General features: G+C 46.0%; 1 protein-coding gene across 2 annotated transcripts in view; it reads left to right on the top strand.

The window, feature by feature from the left end:
• The first annotated feature begins 2,335 nt into the window (after positions 1–2,335).
• The window catches only part of Garnl3 (GTPase activating Rap/RanGAP domain like 3), a 157,801-nt gene continuing 144,717 nt past the window's right edge, over positions 2,336–15,419 (top strand). For both annotated transcript variants that reach the window (XM_027423765.2, XM_027423764.2), the window contains exon 1: positions 2,336–2,523. In XM_027423765.2, coding sequence (XP_027279566.1) covers positions 2,432–2,523 — 92 coding nt within the window. In that variant the 5' untranslated portion in view covers positions 2,336–2,431. The remainder of the gene's footprint in view (positions 2,524–15,419) is intronic.

Here is a 15,419-nt window from a genome sequence, read left to right as displayed (position 1 = left end):
CCAAGAGGATGGGGCTTTGGGAGTTTCTGATCAGAGGTTGTAGGACATGGAGGCTCTGAGTAGGGGCAGGGGGTCAGGGAGAGCAAGGACAGGATGCACATGGTGAAAAACAGGCAACATGTGCTTCCTGAGGGAGGAGTGTGAGAGAGAAAGAGAGATCAACCATGAACTAGAGAATTAGACTGGGGATCCCAGTGGCCAGCTCTGCAGGCACACACACACACCCATGCCCTGTCCAGTCTCTGCTTGTGCAGCATCAAGGGAGACCAGAGCCTTAAGATCATACTGAAAGATGCACAACTTAACACAAACCTAGACTATCCCTGGAAGAGGAACTCTGAACAGAGCCATTTCCTCTAGCAGATTAGCCTATGGACAAGTCTGTGGGGGGTTTTATTTTTTTTAATGTGGGAGGGTCCAGCCCACTATGGTGGTGCTATCCCTGGGCAGGTGGGCCTGGGCTGGATAAGGAAAGATGAGCAAGCCAAAGGAAGCAAACCAGAAAGCTTCCATCCTCCTTAGTTTCTGATTGAGTCCCTGCCTTGAGTCCCTGCTCTGGCTTCCCAGATGATGGGCTATAACCTGTAATCCAAATAAACACTTTCTTCCCTAAGTTGCTTTTGGTCATTGTGTTTATCACAGCAACAGGAACTAAACTAGAAACATGACAAAAACCATCCGTAATTTTTCTCAATGAGTCCCTTCCCCCAACCACAGTGCAATGTTCAAGGACCCCTTAGGGTCATCTGACTCGGGAGGAAATGGGGAGGGGCGTGTCACAAAGTCGGAAGGTGATGAATGAAAACCAGAACCCACGATTGGTAGCCAGCTTAGCTCCAGCCCCCTCAGCCCCACTGTGTCAGACACCACAGACAGCCACCAGGAGACAGCAGTGCCTCCTTTTGCTGGCAGGCTGGCTCCTAAGGTAGTGCTAACCTCATAATGGACTGCCAATTCAGCCAGGAAGACCGACCAGGCACTAGCTGAAGTGAGGAAGGGGAGACATATGCGGTGACAGATGGGCGGGACTTGTGGTGTGGGCGGGGCAGTTAGATCTTGGGGCAGAATTATCAAGGGTCTAGAGACGCAGAATTGCAGCAGCTTCAGACCCCAGCTTCAAGGGAGAAAAGGCGGAGCTCCAGGGTTGGGGGCCATGCCTGTGGGCGGGACGTGGAGGAAGGCGGTTCCCAAGAGAGGGCGGTGCTACGATAGAAAGGACCAGGAGGAGCTGAGGTGAGGGTCGGACTGAGAAGCCAACGAGCAGGGCTGTGGTGTGGAGGGCCGTCAGGGCGCTCTGTGGTGAGCAGGGCCTAGGTCTGTGGGGATGATGAGGAGCGGGAGCTGTGGGTCGTGGAACCTGATGAAGTTGAGGACCGGGTGGGCTTTGGGGGCTTGGGTGAGCTACACAGAAGCCCGGAGGGCAGGCTGGAGGATCTCCGGGAGGCTGGCGCGGGAGGGGTGTGGCTGGAGCTCAGGGCGGAGGAAGGGTGGGAGGTCTGCACTAGGCTGAGGACCAGGGACATCGAGAACGGAAGTTAGGGGCGGAGCCTTGCAGACTCGGGCGTGGGTGGGCGGGACTAGGAAATGGGGCGGGGCCTTGGTAAAGCTGAAGGGCGAAGAAACTGACTAGATTGGGGTTTGGGGTGGGGTCAGAGCCCAATAATAGGCAAGGGAGCCTCCTGGATTGGTACTTGGCGGGGGAATGGGCGGAGCCTGAGTACAGCTGGGCAGGAACCTGCCTGACTGAGGCGGGGCAAAGGCGGGACAGGGGCGGGACCTGAGCCCAACTCAGGAGATGGGTTGGGGCGGGGCCGGACCTAAACCCAACTGAGTGGTGAGAGGCTCTGCTAGATTAGGGGCAAGGCAGGGGCGGGACCAAAGCCTCAAGTAGGATTTAAGGGAGTGGGTTCCTGTGGGGGATCAGGGCGGGGCCTGAGGCTAGCTCCAGTAAATGGGGCGGGCTCCGCTAGGCTAGGGGCAGGGCTTAAAGCAGGAGAAGCGGAGGAGGCGGACCTGCTAGGATAGGGGCGGGGCAGAGGCCAGGCCTCAAGCCAGAGGCGTGGTGGTGAGGGACCTGCTGGAGCAGGGGCGGGGCCTAAAGCCAGAGGCACGGTGAGGGAACCCCTGGAGTAGGAGCGAGTCAGGGGCGGGGCCTAAAGTCTGAGGCGTGGCAAGGGGAGGACCTGCTAGAGGAGGGGCGGGCCCCAGACCCCGCGGAGAGTGTGAGGGAGTGGTTAGGCTGGCGTTCGGGGCGGGGCCTGAGGTCCCGGGCTGGGCAGGAGTTTGGGGCAGGACAGGGGCGGGGCTTGGGTCCGGCAAGGGGTGCGGGGCGGGGCGTGGGCTGCGGCGTGCTGTCTGAGCGTCCGGCCGAACACCGCCGAGGCCCGAGCCCACCCGAGTGTGCCCGAGCCGTCGGCCCCCGCCCGGGGCGATGGAGCCCGAACCCGGCGGGGCCGCTGCTGCGCTCCTGCGGCAGAAGAGGGCGGCGCTGCGGCGCAGGGGGTGCAGCTTTGAGAGTCCCAGGTACCGGTGCCGGGGAGGGGTGCAGCCTTGAAAGGTGGGATCGGGGAGCAGGCCACGTCGGGCGTGGCGGTGTGAGGGGACAGAGCGTGGCGAGGCCGCGGCGTGGGAGGCAGTCGGCGCTGAGCCTGGTAGAGCGGCCGGGCCACGTTGAGGGAGTGCCCAGAGGGAGGGCTGGAGACCTGTGTCCGGCCAGCAGATGCTGTGGATGTCCGAATCCTCGGCCCTGTGACAGGCCCTGCACATCACGGCTCAGGGAGGTCTCGGGCTGTGGAGGACGCGTCCTGCCCTCTTCTAAATGCTCAAGGACAAGGTCGGAACCCCCAAACTCCCAAATGGACACTCTTCGGGCGCCTCTTGCTCTCTGTAAGCCATACTTTGCACCTCAGGTGCCTGGACACCTGCTGCCTCTGGCCCCGCCCATCTCTGACTGGGGTTGTTGGGGTGGGGGGTACCCTGCGGAGTTCCTAGGTCCCTTCTCTTTCCCCAGGTTGCCTGTGCCCCTACCTCCCTTAACTGGCGCCCTTCTAAGGAGCCAGCTCGGCCCTAGGTGAAGCGTGGCTACTGCCAGACACGCCCTTCCCGCTGCGGCTGATGCCAGTGCCTGTGCCCTGCTTACTCCCACCTCCAAGGCATTCCTGTAACTTGAAGTGGGTCTCCTTCTTCCGGGTGGAATCAGTCCTTTCAGGATGACTCCAGCACCACCATCTCGGCCAGATTTTCATCATCATTCTGTAATAATGGCCTTTGGAAGGGTATCCCGAACCCAAACCCCTTCCCTCTAGCCTATTGCTGCTTGCACCCCTGAGGAGTTTTTCATTGTCAAAGCATGACGAGGAGAAGAAAAAGATGTGGGACTCTAACCTCCAGTGAAGTGGATAAGAGAGTTCATTTGCTAAGACAAAAAGCAAACCAACCAAGATCCTTAATGGAAGGTGTGATGCCCTTAATTGGCCTTTCTCAGACTCCATCCTTAGCACACCCTGTTCCAGCAGTTCTGATGAGAGTGTGATGAGGACAGAGACCACAGCTGTCCTAGCATCTGCTCCATCATCAGAGCTGTCTCAGGCCTGGCCCATCACAGAGCTTGTGGGCTGGTCCCTCCTTCTTCAGGCTGTAGAACTGTGCATCAGTTCTTTCTGAAAGTCTTTCTGGAACCCTAGGCTTAGCTCTGTGTAGTCAGAATCTGGGCATCCAAGAAGGGTAACCTGGGTGGTACATTTCCCTTAGGAGACCTAGACAGCTAGCAGTCTTTATGGTTAGAGTATGGAAAATAGGGAGAGACACCAAGAGATGAGAGCAAAGAGTCTCTTGGGCCTGAGGCCAAATGTTTAGGACAGTGCTGCTGCGTAAAACGTTCAGAGCTGATAAAGTGGTTCAGTGACCACCCCATCCATTGTGGGAGCCACAAACACCTGTGGCTGTGGAGCAGTTCTCAGACACAGAAGTGTTGAGTTGTGCAGCCACTTCCGCCATCTCATGGTTATTGACTGGACTTTCTAGGACCTTGCCACACTCAGCCCCAGCAGTACTGATGAGGGTGTGGTGAAGACAGGGGAAATGTCTGCTGTCATGGACAGTGCCAGTTGAAAATTAGGTTTTCCTCCCCTTTTCTTCATGACCAGATTCTTCAAGGGCTAAATGATTTCCAAGCTTCCAGGGTGTTTCTGTTCTCTGATATGCTGTAACCTGTAAGATAGTAAGGATTGGCTTTTTTTTTCTTCTAAAAGTAATTTGTTAGATGAATTTGAAAATGCAAGAAAAATATAAACAGGATAATTATTTTTTTGTTGTTGGCCTGAAATTCAATATGTAAACCAGGCTGGCCTCGAATTCACAGAGATCTGCTTGCCTCTGCCTTTCAAGTGCTGGGATTAAAGGTGTGTGCCACCACACTTGGTGGATAATTTATTCATTCATAATCCTAGTATAGGTATAATGTGGTCTCTCTCTTCTACATGAATATTTATCATTTTAATTGACTTTTTCACAACATATCATAAATCCTTTACCTTTTTTTTATTTTTGGTTTTTTGAGACAGGGTTTCTCTCTGTAGCTTTGGAGCCTATCCTGGCACTCGCTCTGAACAGGCTGGCCTCGAACTCACATAGATCCACCTGCCTCTGCCTCCGGAGTGCTGGGATTAAAGGCGTGCACCACCAACACCCAGCTTACCATTTCTTAAGAAAACTTAGGAACTTTTTTTTTTTTTTTTTTTTTTTTTTTTGAGACAGGGTTTCTCTGTATTTCCCTGGCTGGCTTGGAACTCACTGAGATCTATCTGCCTGCCTCTGCCTCCCGAGTGCTGTGACTAAAGTTGTGCACCACCACCACCTGGAACAAAGGAACCTCTTAGGATTAGCAGTATATTTGCCAAAGTGATACCTTGTTTTAATTTCAATTTCTTTAATAATGAAGTTTTCTCATAAGTTATTCATAATTTGTACTTATTTTGAGATATTTGTATGCATGATCTTCAGTTTTCTTTTGAAATATTTATATTTTCCTTATAGAATTAAAGTTCTGTTTATTTATTAAGGGTATTTTTTTTGGTGAAATATGTAGCAGATATTTTTTCCAGTTTGCCTTTTCACTTTCTTATGGTGGTTTTCAAGTGTGTGTGTGTGTGTGTGTGTGTGTGTGTGTGTGTGTGTGTATAGAGTTGTCTTGGGCTTTATGTCCACTGACTTTTTCCTCTTGTTTATGTGCATGTAAATGAATTCCTTAACTTAGATAAATATTCATCTTCAATTTCCCCATGTTTAATTAAATTTTAAAGGTAGCATACAAAGTAATTCTCCATTATCTTCATTGCTCTAAAAATGACTTCCTTAATTCAATAACCCAAATGACCTCACAATTCTGACTGTGTGTCAGGCCTCTTGTATACGTCTTAACTGTATAGGTTCATGGTTCCTTATACCAAGCCCATTGATCCAGAGAGACTGCAGCTGTCTCAGAGCTCTACAGCTGTTGTTGAAACACAACCGGCAGTGAAAGCCTTTGCCACATTTGTGGGCCTCAGTTACTTTTCATTGCCAACTGTATCAAGTTTAAATATCCTTGCTTCATGGTTAGGCCCTTTGAGAATAAGTTTAACTGTGTCGGTCATCATGTTATCACAAGCGTGCATATGTGTGTGTGTGAGAAAGACAGAATGAGTGTTCACACAAGCATGCACTTCTGCAACATCAGTTTCAGTTTGGCAGTTCTCTTTGCTAAATAGCCTGTGTCAGTTCTGATAACTGGTGTACAAATACAGAAGCTAATAAATGTGAAGGATCGAGGAGCAGCCCAGGCACTGGGCATTAGGCTGGTAGTAGTGAGAAAGACTAGCTTTGTATACCTGGAGGCGTAAGAGAAGACATCTATTCTGTTAAACAACTTGCCCTAAATGTATTCACCATGATTTTATAGATGAGCGTATCAGATGGTGTCCATGCACAAGGATCTTGGAGTGAGATGGACTCCAGCTCGAGTTTCTGCCTTTTTCAATCAAGCATGTGAACTTAGGAAAGTTGTTTAGCCCTCTATGAATCTTGGTTAATGCACTTGTAAAGTGACCTGTATTGATGTGAGCTTTAAATGACCTAATGTGTAACGTGCTACTCACAGGAGTATGGAAAATGTTAGGACTGACAGTTGGTGGACAGAATGAGTAACTGGCTTACAAAAGTTCTCAGCTATATCCACTCTGTGTAAAAGGCACTAATAGGCAGGTACATGGTATTTTAAGACTCTGTTGCCTCTCCCTCCCCCCACCCCACCACCTCCTGGCAATCAAGAAAGACAAATAATGAGCCTGAGTTATTTTAAATTATCTGTCAGTTGCTAGGCTATGTCACTTGGACTACAACAGTTCATAGAAGCCAAGCTTACTGTAACAGCATTAGCAGGGTTACCTATCATTAGGGTTGAATTTACCAGGTAATTTTTTTCATTTTAAAATATTTTTATTCTTTGAGAATTTGATATAATGTATTTTGATCAAATTCTTCTCTCAATCCCCCTTCCTAGCCCACCTGCACCCCCTCCCCAAAGCTAGTCTTCGAAGCATGGTCATACAGGAAACTTTTCTCCAAAAACATTTGTAGCTGGGCACCCAACTTCTGCATATTCTGTATAAGGTCAGGGAGTCTTTAATTCTAAAGTAAGTAAGTAAGTAAGTGTGTGTGTGTGTGTGTGTGTGTGTGTACACTGTTCTGTGTGCATGTACAACCTCAGGTGTCATTCCTCAGGAGCCCTTCACATTGTTCTTTGAGTCAGGGTTTCTTACCAGGAGATCACCAGTTAGTCTTGGCTGGCTGACCAGTGAGCCCCAGGAAACCTCCACCTGTCTCCACTTGCCCAGCACTTACAAGCACTTGCTACCTCATCTGGCTTTTTTAATATGGGTTCTGGGCATTGAACTATAGTCCTGATTCAGCAAGCATTTATCAGTTCAAGTCTTCTCTAGCCCTAGTCCAAGCCACTTTATTAGTGAGCAGATTTGGTGTCTTTCTTAAGAGCATTGTGGAAGCTTGTGTTATCCTCGCCATCCATCACTCATATTTCTCTCTGTGTAACCATGTGTAGTGTCCATGGTTTGAATTCCAAGTGAAAGAGAACAGCTTGGAATAGGTGGTTCTTATCCTGGCTATCCAACTGTAATCTCCTTTGAAATCTCACTCTGCCCAGGACTAGTAATATACCATCATTTATTTCTGATAGGCTTGTATCCATGCCTTATGTGTACATTTTAAAATATGATTAAAGACCATGATTGGCAAGTAAAAGAGAAGTCTTGGCTCTTAGAGTTGCTTAGTACTGGTAGGATCAAGCTTTGGGAGTAGGTGATCCAGGTATTTCAATAATGTTATCAGAGTCTTCATTTTCTGAGTTGACTTTGGCCCTAGTTGGCTTTCTATTGTTGTGATAAATACCATGACCAAAAGCAACATGGGAAAGAAATGGTTTATTTTATCTTACATTTCTACACCATAGTTCATCATTGAGAGAAGTTGGGGTAGGGACTGAAGCAGGAACCTGGGGAAGGAACTAAAGCAGAAACCATAGAGAAATGCTGTTTATTGGCTGGCTTCTATTGGTTTGCTCAGCTTGCTTTTTTTTATACAACCCAGGGCCACTTGCTCAGGAGTTAGCACTACCCCCAGTGAACTGGATCCTAAACACATCAACCATGAATCAAGGAAACATCCCACAGAGTTGCCTATAAGCAAATCTTATGGAGGAATTTTCTCAACTGAGGGGTCTTCTTTCCAGATAATTTGTGTCAGCTCAACTTGACTCTCAAGATAGGCAAAGAACATTAACAACTATAGTATTACTTTCTATCCCAGAAAGCTACTGCTTCATTCTCCGTAAATGTCTGGATTGACCTTCACTGGCTAGGGACATCCTTGAACCAAATGGTCAGAACTGAGGGGAAAATCACTTCCATTCATAGAGACCAAGAGGTAGTGACTTCCTAGAGGAGAATCACAGTGCTCTCTCCAGAAGAAAGTGGGTAAGCACTGCTAGATCTAGGAAACCTTCCTAGAATCCAGGTATCTGGGTACAGTCCACGGCCACAGAATGGGCTTGATGCTATGATTTAGTTCTTGTTTTAAAAGACTATATCTTAGCTCAGTAATTATATTATTGCTGCTAAGTGTAGCCACTGTGGCTGCAGAGTCCCCACTAGACAGAAGAGTTTGAATTATGAGTGGAAAACATATTTTGTCCTTTTCCAAATATTGCTGTACATGATGGCCTCCTCATTAGTCATGCAGAAAGCCCATGCTTTCAAGAACAAATCTGATGCCAAGACAAATGCTTTCTTATTGCTTTCCAGGCCAAACTGGGTTCTGAAAGGAGCAGTTACCCATCATGCATGCGGCTACCTTTTCTTCTTCCACATGTTTCTTCTGACACTCGCAGTTTGTTGTCGTTTTTTGTAGGGAGCCTTCTGGTTTTGAGTAGTTTTGTTAGTGAACACTTAAATGGCACTGTCTTTGAAGTCTTTAGTTTCTCTGCATCTTTCCATTATTCTTTTGTTTGTGTCAAGGCCTTAAGTATTTAATCATAAATAAATCTGCTACTGTCAGTTTCTTTTGGATAAACAGGATTATTCTCGGGAAAGACTATGAAAAGCTGTCTTGCATTGGGCCAACATAATGGGCTCTGAAGGCCAACAGAAGAAATGAATTTTCATATCTGTTCTCCTAGATGCAGGAGAAGAAAAACCAACTTTTCTTATTCACTAAGATTTTAAATTAATGCAAACCAGCTTCCTTTCTCAGAGGAAGACAATAGTTAAATTAGTTTTGCTGCAGAAGGCTAATATGAGAAATTAGGTTTGGTCATTTGGTTTGCAGAGCTGAAGATCTGAAGAGAGTTGACGTCTGACAGACAGTGCTGTAGGCATTTTGGAGATGCATCCTTCACAGCAAGATGTGCAGGGAAAACTCAAAAGCAGCATTCAGATTAGGGGGAGTGGCCACAGGGGGTCTGGTTGTTTCTAAAACCTTAGGACCTAAGAGGACAGAAAGCTAGGAGTTGGTACTGACTGCAGAGACTTAAGTCGAAGGCTGTTCATCGGGCTGTTCAATTGGGTGCTGGCAGAGACATTTTAGAGTACACTATCTGTAATTTGTAACCAACAGAAATGTGCTTCTCACCCTTCCTGAGGCTTTAAAATCCAAATTTAGGTTACCAGTTGGTTCTGTAACTGATGAGTCCTTGTTTCTCAGAGACAGGGCCTTCTAGAAGCATCCTCACATGGTAGAGAGGCAAGTGAAGCCAATAACTCCATTGCTTCTTTTAAAAGTTGTACAGGCCTGACTCACTCACAAGGGTCCTCTCTCTTAATACCACCAAACTGGGGGTTGAGTTTCAGCATGTGAATTGGATGGATTAGAGAGAGGCACACAAACATTTTAACTGATAAAAGTTGAAAAAGAAAAATCTTCACCAGAGCTGCATCAGAACATAAATCCTTAGAAACACTGTCAGCCTGTATTTCTGGTTTGGAAAGCTAGCTAGAAAATGTATTTCTTTCAGTGAAAAGTTTTGGGGAATTAATTTTTTTCTAGTACCCATACTATTAAAAACAAAGATAAATGAAATTGATTTGAATGCTTTGACCCTGTATATCAAAAACATTATCATTTTAACATGTAATAGATAGTTAAAAATACCAAGATAGTTTACTTTTTTCATTCAAAATATAGTGTGCATTTTAAATTTTTGTTGATTGTTTTGTTTTACATTTTGTTTAGTGTGGAGATGTGTGCACACTTGTACATGTGTACATGCCTTGCCACAGTGCACATGTATAGGTCAGAGGATAACTTGTAGGGAGTTGGTTCTCCCCTTCTACCATGTAGATTCCAGGGACTGTACTCAGGTCATTAGGCTCACAGCTGATTCCTTTATCCACCCAGCCATCTCACTTACCCTAGGGAGGAGATAATGGCAGGAAACAATTGGAAACAGCCAATATAGCCACCTGAGTGGCAGGATGTGTTTTTAAAAAATCAGGTTTTGTTTATGTTGGCTTGTTTTTTTTTTTTTTTTTTTTTTTTTTTTGTAAAGATGTTTATATTGAATGAAACCTATCCAGTAAAGGGAAAGGATGATTTGGGGTTGGGAAAGTGTTTCATCTGGAAAGAAAGAAAGAAAGAAAGAAAGAAAGAAAGAAAGAAAGAAAGAAAGGGAAAGAAGAAAAATTCATAGAGGAGACAATGGCAGCCTTCTCACATTTGAAAGGGTGTCATATGATAAAGGAATGAGACCCACTGGGCCTGTGGCCCTGAACTACAGCTATCATTACAGTGGGTGCGGGGTTAGTAATGCAGGATGAACTCAGTAAACACACAGTGCCTCCCCAGGCTAGAGTGGTTTTAAGATATGGTTAAATTTCTGTCACTTAAGATGTTAGCACATCATAGGCTAGACTCCTATTTGTCAATCATCTCACCTTTTCAGCATGCTTTTGGATCTAACAGTTTTCAACAGACTTGAAAAGACTCAAAACAAAAGTGTGAACAAGTGTGCTCCCCCACAGTGACCCGGGAAGCCTCTGTCATGTACTGTGTTTTGTTGCATTAAGCACTTCTCCCTGCTGGGGAAGTGCTTAGTGCTTCAAACAAAGTCTGTCTTCTCAAAGCTGCACTCCCATGTATTCCAATAAAAATGCACAGCCTCTTCTGCTGCTCACGGAGTTTGAACATTGTTCCAATTGGTAGAAATCTGTAACCTGTCCTACCCCACATAGAGTTCCATCTGCTGTTAAGCCAACAGTCCAATCTGACAAACTCTGTAAAGGCCAAAGCAACAGTGGTCTGTGGCAGACAACAGACACCAGCCTTCTCTGGATAAGCAGAGGGTAGTTAGAAAGTCTGCACCAGAGGGAAGGGGCTGATTAGTGTGACCTCCTGGAACCTCTCTGTGCTCCTTGTAAGGGTTGGCTTTGCAGTCATCAGGAAAGAAAGATTCCACTTCTTGATGAAAAACCCGTAGGGAGGGAGCTAGGGCTAAAGAGCAGGGTAGAGAGGCTACTGGACCGGATTCCCTAGCACCAGAAACACCCAGTAACAACTGAAACCTAAGCCCAGAGGTCTGAAACTGCTGCTGCCTTCCCTAACTGTAGAACTTCACTGCCCACTCCACCTTGATCTCCACCATTGTTAGCGCAGTTTCAGAAAAAACCGATAGAATCAAAAATTGACTGAGCCCAGATCCACAGAACCCCTTCACCATCTGCAGAGCAAAATGATGCCTGAGTTTCTTTTCTGCCTGGCTTCATTTCAGAGCCTTTCTAGAACACCTCTGAGCTGCAGAATCTAAATCATACCCTGAATTCTAACCACAGAAAGGGGGGGGAGGGCATTTCAGGTTGAACTCTTGCAGTGTGAGGAAGAGGGCATGGAACTAGTCACACTAGTTGGAGGTAGCATCTCTCTTCTGCTATTGCAACAACAGCTTGGAAAACCAGTGCTACCCCAGCCTCAGAAGGGTGACTGATATGGGCTTTCTAGGCACAAAAAGTGACGGAATAGCACAGATGGAACTGAACTCATGAGCACCTGCCTTGCTTTCTGACCCGAAAGAAAGATGTGTCTGGAAGCACTGCTAGCCAGTCAGTATTTTCTCACGTCTCTTCCATATGTTGAGCCTGGAAAGTTGAAAAGCCCGAGTATCCTGGCATGGTTTCCCTCCTCCAAATGGAATTGTCTGTGTTCTGGGCATCCACCTAGTCATTAATTCATTGTTCGCACAAATTGTTCGCACAGTCCCTCTGTGTGCAAGGTGTGTGGAAATGCTCTAAAAAGGCAGGTAGGGTTCCTTCCCTTACGGATCTGACATTCTAATACCATGAAACAGCCCACATGCTCATAAACAAATGCATGACCAGAGCACCTCCATTGTCATGAAGTAAAACGACTCTGAGATGAGATGTGTAGTGGGGAAGGGAAACAGTTTCTATTTGGCAGTGGAGGGATTTGACTGGTGTCCATGGACGGTTCATCCACTGCTGTCCCAGCTTGCTCTTTCGGGAATATTGCTCCCTTGATGGCTGTCAGGCCAGACCTCAAAAGCTTGGTTTGAAGATGGCCACAAATCCTGATTGACACTTGTTAAGGTTTTCCTCAGTGAATGGTCAGACAAGCAATGTGTGAGATCTCAGGTGCCTGTGGGGTGGGTGTGCCTCCCTGGGTGTGCTCAGGCTCCTAGTAGACTGTGGCTGAAGAGCAGTGACGGGTGTGGTGAGGCATGCACACTACTGGAGAGGCTGAGTGAGATTGAGTTGCCTTGTCTTATAGTGGGTCTACCTTCTACCAATAGAGATATTTTTTCTGTGATGTCCAATTGTCCACATCATGAGACCTCAGCAGTCTTGGCCATGCATGCCTACTGTGAGTACCACCTGGATGAATAAATGGTGGGAAGGCTTGGAAATACAGATCTGACCCTTCACCAGGCCTTCTACCGCTCTCCACCTCCCATACACATAAAGCAGCCAGTCCTTCACATTGGGACTCTGTAGGATTTTCCATGACTGGTGGGTCCTTCTTTGGGTGGGTTAACATGTACTTTTACTCAGAACCTTTCAAGAAGTTCAGATCTAAGTCATGTTTATCTTTCACTCGGCTTTTCCTCCGTCGAAGCTGCCCCTTCTCATTAGCCAACTGAGCAATATGAAGAAGATGCCTGCTAGCCAGTTTGCCTGAGCTACCTGCCAGGCCTTGCCCATCCAAGACAAACTTGAGCAGGTTAGGCAGGTAAAACACTTGTTTATTTCCTTGTCTCTCTCCCGTGTCCACACACACCAGCAAACCTCCAGAATTGCAGTGTAGACCTTGGCCATTCTCTTACTTTTGATAAGCTTTCTTCTATTGGACAATTTTGCTTATTTCTGTGAGTTCTGCCCATTTCTCCCATCCGAGTACTAACCAGGCCCGACCCTGCTTAGTTTCTGAGATCAAACGAGATTGGGCGCATTCAGTGTGGTATGGCCATAGACTCTGCCCATTTCTCAAGAAGTTCTTAATTGAATATTTTAAATAGACAATAAAGATAAATTATGTTCCAGAGATAAGGAAACATACTTTTAAAAATTAAATAGTTATAAGAAGAAATTAACAGATTAAAATAGTGACTAGACAGAATCCAAACAGTTTGAAAAAAAATTGAAGCACAAAGGAACCCATGGCTAAAGTTAGGGTAAAAGGTCAATGGTGCATTCAAAAGAGCTATCGTTTTCAGTTTTGTTTTGTTGTTGTTGTTTTGAGGGGTATTTCAACACAGGGTTTCTCTGTGTAGTTTTGGAACCTGTCCTGGAACTCACTCTGTAGACCAGGCTGGCCTCAAACTCACAGAGATACACATACCTCAGCCTCCCGAGTGCCGGGATTAAAGGTGTGCACCACCACAGTCCAGCTCCATTTTCAGGTTTTTAAAAGAAAAGTCTTTAAAGGGCTACAAAGTAGTATGTTGAGCATTCCCATTATATAAAATTAAAAAGGCAGGAGATTATCCATGTAGTATTTTATCTCTTTCTGTAACATTGCATGTCTGGGCTATATCTAAAAACAATCACAGTAAATAAAAACAAGAATAGTCACAGAATGATGGCCAAGCATTTTTGTCAAGTAAAGACCTGAAAATCCAGCAAGGAAACCACGCTGTTAACTGAAGGGAATGTCGCTAATACTCCCAGGCTTCTGTTACCATGTCTATGTTCTCCACATCTGCCTCTGCCTTCTCAGCACATCTCCATCTTCCACGGGGCACCTCCTCATTTCGATATCACTGCTACCTGTAGCTGTCCTGGCTAGTTTTAGGTCAACTTGACACAAGCTACAGCCATTAGGGGAAGGAGAGTCTTAATTGAGAAAATACTGCTGTAAAACTGCCTGTAGTCAAGTGTGTAGTGCATTTTCTTAACCAGTGATTGATGTGGGACAGTCCAGCCTGTGGGTGGTGTCATCCCGGGGCAAGTGATCCTGGAGTGTATAACAAAGCAGGCTGAGCAAGCCATGGGAAGCAAGCCAGTAAGCAGCATCCCTCCATGGCCTCTATATGACTTTGGGTGATGGATTACAAGTTATAAGATGAAATAAACCTTCTACTATCCACGTTGCTTTTGGTCATGGCATTTGACAGAGGATTAGGAACACCATCTGATAGAGAAGTTGGGAGTGGAGCATTGATATAACAGAATGGCCATGTTTGGGGGAGGATTGTGGAAGGACCTTGAAAGTTTGGGCTGGGTAAGACTTTGAGTGTTTAGAGCTTAATGAGCTTTTGTAGAAACTTAAAAGATGATGCTGAGGGGTACAGATGATGGAGACCCAGTTGTGAAATTTCAGAGGGAAGTTTAAGAGTCGCTTAAAGACTATGGGGATCATTTGATATTTTGTGTTAGGAATCTATGGTGTCTAATTAGCTGGAGCTGAGAAATTAGCAGTGATTAAGAAGAGACCAGTGTCATCTAGGATCATAAATCTTGGATTATTTTCTCAAAGTCAGAACACAGAAGCTGTGGTTCAAAGAGAACCAAGGTTGCATCTCATGCTGGCAGCTGAACACGGTAATGTGTGAGAGTCTCTCAGCTGGTACTGCTTTTGAATGCACGAAAGGGTCATGGAGAGCAGCTGAAGCTTGATGCCCAGAGAGGCCATTGGTGAAGGTGAAGCCTCACTTGCAGTTGAAGTTCCAGGATTGAAGCAGGAGAGAAGCTGAGGTTTGACATCATTTGATGGGTTAGAGTCTCTTTAAAAAGCCTAGAAGAGGCGATTGGTGACATACAGCCTGGTTGTAGCAAAGACTCAACATTTTGGAGAGAGCAGTACCTATGGGACAACTACCAAGGATGACATGACAGCAGCTGTGGGTGGAGCTAGCCAAAACCTAGGAGACAAACTGTGCTGTTTGTACTGTGGAAGGCAGAACTGGAGAAATGGAGCTGTACCAAGGCTGAGTGAGCCCCAGACCTCAAACCCTGAGTTATTTACACTATTGAAGATCGTAGCTGCCCTGCTTCTTCACTCTTAGAATAAGAAAGTATTAAACTATCATTTATTTATTTGTTTGTTTGGATGGTTGATTGGTTTTTTGAAACAGAATTTCTCCATGTAACAGTCCTGACTATCCTGGAACTCACATTGTAGACCAGGCTGTCCTGGAACTTTCAGAAATCCACCTGTCTCTGCCTCCCCAAGTGCTGGGATTAACTTATTTTTTATTGTACTGGACTCCATAGTTAAGAGACTGAAATTTTGGAGATTTTGGAGTTTTAGAGAGATTTTAGAGAAACTATGGGTATTTTAGAAACATTGATATTTGAGAGATGTTTGAACTTTGAAAGAGACTGGATATTTTAAGAAACTGAACTTTAAAGTATTGAATTTGT

Source organism: Cricetulus griseus, chromosome 6 (genome assembly GCF_003668045.3).
Source record: "Cricetulus griseus strain 17A/GY chromosome 6, alternate assembly CriGri-PICRH-1.0, whole genome shotgun sequence".
In the NCBI taxonomy this organism is placed as follows: domain Eukaryota; kingdom Metazoa; phylum Chordata; class Mammalia; order Rodentia; family Cricetidae; genus Cricetulus; species Cricetulus griseus.
Note: the sequence above shows the minus strand (reverse complement) of the source record. Positions and strands in the feature narration are given on the sequence as shown.